Source organism: Eurypyga helias, unplaced genomic scaffold (assembly GCF_000690775.1).
Source record: "Eurypyga helias isolate BGI_N326 unplaced genomic scaffold, ASM69077v1 scaffold27227, whole genome shotgun sequence".
Classification (NCBI taxonomy): Eukaryota; Metazoa; Chordata; class Aves; order Eurypygiformes; family Eurypygidae; genus Eurypyga; species Eurypyga helias.
In genome coordinates this window covers 26,185-32,184 of record NW_010261482.1, presented here as the reverse complement: position 1 = coordinate 32,184, position 6,000 = coordinate 26,185, and the positions used below count along the sequence as shown (strand labels likewise).

General features: G+C 38.8%; 1 protein-coding gene across 1 annotated transcript in view; it reads right to left on the bottom strand.

The window, feature by feature from the left end:
- The window catches only part of NCKAP1 (NCK-associated protein 1), a gene marked incomplete at its 5' end in the record, with an annotated part of 37,824 nt that overhangs the window by 14,893 nt on the left and 16,931 nt on the right, over window positions 1-6,000 (bottom strand). The window contains 4 exons of the mRNA XM_010155395.1: window positions 606-699; window positions 4,436-4,533; window positions 4,849-4,979; window positions 5,302-5,520. Coding sequence (XP_010153697.1) covers window positions 606-699; window positions 4,436-4,533; window positions 4,849-4,979; window positions 5,302-5,520 — 542 coding nt within the window. The remainder of the gene's footprint in view (window positions 1-605; window positions 700-4,435; window positions 4,534-4,848; window positions 4,980-5,301; window positions 5,521-6,000) is intronic.

The following is a 6,000-nucleotide window of genomic DNA, read 5'->3' as shown; positions in this document are numbered from 1 at the left end:
ACAACGGCATTCCTTAAAAGAGCCAAAATAAACAGTGCTAATCAGGTTTTTATAGCTGAGTTGAAGATGGGATTTTCAGTAGAAAATGGTTCATGGGATGAACCCCGTTGCACACAGCTGACCATACTGGATGCTTAACACTAGGTCTGTGGTTTCTTGAGGCCAAACATGTCTCCTTATAATAATTATTTTTGTTAAGAATTCTTACTTAGGTTAATGACATGTACAATTTCTTTCCAAGAACGCAGTAACTTATACTGTGATGGAATCCAATCAGGAAAGTGTGTCAGAAAAGCATGTGTTTTGCACCCTACAGCTTACGGACCCGGTTTGCAGGTTACTGCTGCTACAGCCATACGTTCTCATCACTGAAAAGACGCTCAAGGTTCATCACTGCTATAGTGCCCATGTACTGATTAACACTGAAATCCCATTTTGTCTGTCCATGAGAAGACTGGAAAATTTGGAAAAGATACAATAGTTTACACAAGCTCATATACATTATGATGCTTCCGTATACCTAATATGGAGAAATTAATTATTCTTACTTTCATTACAAACACAAACAACTCTGTATCTTTAGTAGGACCTTGCTAGTTACCCACATGATAATCTTTTGAAGAGTGCTGCCATCTGGTCTGGCTTGTCAAAGCTGGTCCTCATTTGTGTCAGAACTTCAACGTTCTCCACCACAAGTTTCTAAAAGGAAACAAGGATTCAGGTCAGCTACAGACTTCAGTATGTTAACAGAATAATGGTATAGGATATTTCAATCTGACAGAGAGGTAACCACACTTGTGGAATACAGATGTTCCCACTGTGTTCTTAACGGGACAACAGTATCAGTATTATCGCCAGGCACTACTCCACACAAAAGCAAGCTCTGAATCAAAGAGCAGAGAATTAGATACCCCTTGGAACACGGCTGCTTTTATATTCAGCTATGTGTACAAACTTGTTAAAACAAGGGAATGAAAGTCAGTGAAACCAGACAGCATCTCCTCATGGTATTCAGCTTTTAATAAGGAAGATACACATATATCAATAAAAATGCAGATTCACAAAGTAATCTATTCCTTTGGGTTGCTCCTTTCACTGGTTCTGCTGTATGGAACAGAAATTTAATGTTGGTAAAACTGAAAAATGGAATGAAGAGTGCAAGAGTAGACTGTTAAGTTTTGGTGTATTTTACTTGAAATTTTCTTCTATTAAAATATGAAATAAAAACCTCACAATCATTCAAGTCCCAACATCTTAGCCTGAAACTGTAGAGCTCAACTGCAATATTTTTCTATGGCAGTTTGACCCAAAAGTAAAGAAAATGTGTGTTTCTAATTTGTCAAAGCTCTCAGACACGCAACTTGTAGCATTAGGGTAAATGTACTAACTTTCCTGAAATAATTTTCCAAATATGTATCAGATTTAAATTTATATATACCAGAGATTGCATAATCACACCTATCAAATGTCAGATCCAGAATTGTTTTCTTGCTAGCTGAGGAATTTATGTTGTGCCAAGCAGTAGATTTAAAGTCTCAAGCAAGAAAATAGGTACGTTATTCTTACAAATATGTTTCTGCAGTTTGGATGCAAAGTACCCTATTTCAGAAATAGAAAGTATGATTGTAAATATGTCCTCTTTAGGTAGAGTTCAGCCAGCAGCTAAGAAAATTGAGGTATCTTGTATGCTTCTGAACATTAAATGAAGAAAGCGTTTCCTAAGAAGACTCAATTTAGCGCTCTGTACACTAAATAATATCAAGGCAGAAAGGAACTGAAAGATGGAGGAAGTAAACAAGATATTCTGGATTGGGGGTGGTCTTCCAAAGCAATTATTAATAGTTTTACTTTTCAAGCGGATGCATTCCAATCCATCTTAATTACCAGGCAGCACAAACAAAAGAAGCAATGAGGAGGGAGCAGGAAAAAGCACTATTCGAACATTTAGGCCACTATAAGCCTGGAACGTAATTTAAGATATATCACGCCCCCCCCCAAAAAAAAAAAAAAAAATCTAAGAGACATACCCACAGGAAGCTAGTGCTAAAGAGCTGAGAACATTTGACCTTTGATAGTTCTGCTATATATAAAATAGTTTTATTTTACTTTGATTCAACCCACAGTGAAAACAGGGCTCAACACAGCAAGTGGCAAGCAGGGAAATTAAATTTCAGAGTAAATATGCCTGTGACCAAAGGAGGGAAAAAAGCCCCAAACAACACAACTCAAATGATAATGCTGATATAACTGGTGGTCTGAGTCTACTCCCACCTCCTAGTCAAGCAGCCCATGCAAAACACATCTGTCCAACAGACCTCTCAGATTCAATTACACTGCATCACGGTGGTGCTATTTCCACAAGCTCAAGTCTATCCATGATCCACCCAGTCTTCCCACTTTCTTTCTTCCTACCTTCAGTGAGAAGCAAGGAAAGCAGTAAGCTATGCAAGACACCCAAGATGCGTGTCTGTGCTGAAAGCCGCAGCAAGACTGGGTTGCGCTGAAATCAAGACGGGCAATTTTAAACCAACCGATGTATCAGAACTTGGCAGATGTGTGACATTTTAATTTAGACCCCTCAAAGCTCTCCAGAGTGCAAGTTTGAAGGCAACAGCCCACACACATCGTTACTGAGTCAAGCTTTCAGCCTTACAAAAAATAACCAGCATCTTAGTTTAAGATTTAAAAGGAGCAGTTCAGACGGTTACTTAAATGAGGGAAACTTTCCCTCCTTGCCCCAGTCTTAAACTTCAGATATAAACCCCACACCTGGTCCCACTGCGGGAAGCAAAGCATGTTGAACCCTACTATCCTCTTGTTGCTTCCTTCCCCCAAACACAGATGTTTCTCCGTGCTCTCTTGATAAGCCAACTGCGTCTCGGCCAAAGAGATGAACATTTTATTGCTTTTTTTCCTCCAAATATGTGGTCTTGTGCACTTGGATCTACATTATGTTCTGCTTATCCTTAGCAGTATCAGAAAACAACAAATCTCAGAGACAATTTAAAGCTGCTTTTAAAAAACAAGGAAGTACAATAATTCCACAGTAAGCGAGCAAATACAGCAGCAAAAAAACAAACATCTGCCCAATGGTTTCGTGTTTTACTTGAAAAGTGCCAGATACCGCTTTGTGCATAGCCAGGAGTTACAGAATTTAAAATCATAAAAGTCTCGTCCTAAAACTCAAACACTGGAACTGGCCTAAGGAATCAATTACCCTGGCTGGCTGGTCACTCAGGTCAGGGGCGCTGCACGCTCTCGCTGCAGCTTGGAATGGACCTTTCCTTAAGCTGTGCCATCGAATAAAAGGTTCCAAAACTTTTAGGGCATCCTGCCTCCTAGCAAGTCAGCAGCACTGAATTTACAATGTTTACGGAGAGAGCGAGATCTTTAAAACTGTAGATGGGATATATTTAACACACAATTAAAGGCCTGGTATGCTAATAATGATAAATGGTTGTTGAAGAAAAAAAAAACAAAATGAAAGGTCCTTAGATCTCTCAAGTATTCATATGCGTTTTTAAAAACACAGCACATGAATAGTTACAAAAAACTCCTTATTGTAATTAGTGGTTAATCAAATTGAAAATGATGAGATGTAATGACAACTTGGAATTAAATTTGGAAATGACACTAAAAGAGTAAGTCATACGGAAAGCAAATATATGCCAATTAGTGACATTTTAATAGTATGACTATCCTGGGAATGTAGTACATGTTATTAAATTTATTAAAACCTCTTTCTAGAGAGAGTTAATTACATAGGCACCAGCACCTCCCCTGTCGCTGTGTGTTGTTTTGAATATACATGCAACTCGCTTCCTTGAAATGCCCATGTTTCCAAGTTCTTTTCATGGCACCAACTTCATTGTTTGTTTGTGCTGCTGTAGGTATCAGAGTGGTTTATCAAAATACAGACATTTATAATAAATGGACACTGTTCAGCCAGGGGGAAAGCTATGTCTAAAAATGAGGAAAGCTAACAAAGGAAAAATACCTTCTAAACTGAACAATGGATGCTAACACACATGGCAAAGAAAGTAAATCCTCATAGGTGACTAACATACATTGGAGATTTTTCATGCCAAGTTTTGAGAGTCAACAGACGGGTGAGCGCTTCACAAGCGCTTGGAGATCCTGAAAAACACTTCTCCTCCCACTGATGAAGAGAGACTTGGCTCCTAATTTAGGGTATCTAACAGAAATCAACAGAGCCTGCCCCAAGTCCTGTCCATTCAGCTGTTGAAGAATGTGGGACACACATGTACTACACGTGCAAACGCGCTAAAAAATAAGCAAAATTCTCAGCTTTGCCAACTTGTTTGATGCAGTTGTTTCAAAAAGATGGCATGCAGAAGCACAGCTATTACGTATCCTAAAGGAATCTTAAACAGAAAACTACCCGCCTTCCCACCCACCAGTTTCCCAAGGTTACCTTAAGCTCGGCAACCTGTGAAGAAATGTGCCACATCAGACTTTCACTTAGGAACTTCATGCCGTATGGTCCCAGAAGTTCAGAAAGGGCTCGCATTTCTGAGAGATAAAACAAACTGTTCTACTTCAAACATTCCCTCTTCAGTTATCATGTACCGAGCAGTGGTGTTTTAACTGCAAAAGCATTGTAATGGAACTGAAGCAGCAGTCAGCAACACATCATATGCCTGTATCTGTAGCTTACATTCAACAACCCCACTTTGGCCAAAAATTGGAAAGTGAAGACAGAGGCAGCACGAATAAGAAGTACTTAAAATACTACTGAATGTTAACAAACGCTGCCTGTAACAGAACACTCTAAGAGCTGCTGCTATTCCCATCGCTCAAGCATTCAGTACAAACATCCAAGTTTACCTGAGATGTCGGAGTATTCCTCAGCATTAAACGTCAATTCATTTTCGGTAGGCAAGTTCACAAACGCCTTCATGGCGGGAAAATAGGCGATGTGACCATTGCTGACTTGCCGCAGCAAAGTTTCCAAATACCTTATCAGAAAGGAAAGAGGTTTCAGTTGAAAAGATACGTGTTCACAGATACTCTACACTGATAAAGTGTACTTGTGTGATAAGGGACGGCACAGCCTATAGTCTCACCGGTTGAGCTCTGAAGGTATCTGTATCTTACTCTACATCCCCTCCCGTAAAACCTAAGTTTCACGACAGGCAAACCTTAAAGTGCTTTTAACAGGTACTGGGAGAAGTAAACTTGAAACTTCAAAAAATTTCAAACAACTCCACTAATTCCAGATTTTTAATTAAACAAAAATAATACTAAAAACTTGCAGCACGTGTTCACACAATTACTTACCAATTTGTGTACAGACTGGTAATGGTTGGCTCACCATGACTATCTAAATGCTGGGTTTGCTGAAGCAGAACGTTGTTAAATACTCGCGTAATGTCGATCTGTACATAGTTTTCTATTGACTGGAGAACTGTCATATAGGCTCTTACACTGGTTAACAGCTCTGAAGGCTTTGCAATCTCTTGTGTTGCTTGATTATACATAGTCATTCCAACAATTGACCTTTTGGAAACGAAAAATTTGGAAACAAATAAATTGCATTTATTAGTAAAATTCAACAGAGGCAAAGTTGCAGCGACGTAAAAGACTTGGTATTCAAAGCTTTTCTCTGAATACTTCTCCAATCTGCAAGTATAAAACTCTAATCAGCACTTTTAAAAACAGTTCTAGATGCCAAAGACAACCATATTCATTGTCCCACCAAAACTTTCGTAAGTCTGCAAGCATACTCACTGACCAGTTTTAACATAAAGCTTTCCCCTCTCCCATCTAAGGGAAAGCCACAACGTGGACAACTTATATTACAACCACATTGGTAAGTAAGTCAGTCTTTTAAATGCAAAACTTCCAGGAAATGCAAGAGTGATGACGTATTAAAGTGTTCAAAGCATATTATATAAGGCAAAAATTCTTTGACCAAAGTTGCTGTGACAGTTTTAGTTTGAAATCACTTTAAATAAATTCATATAGCTATAATTAAGT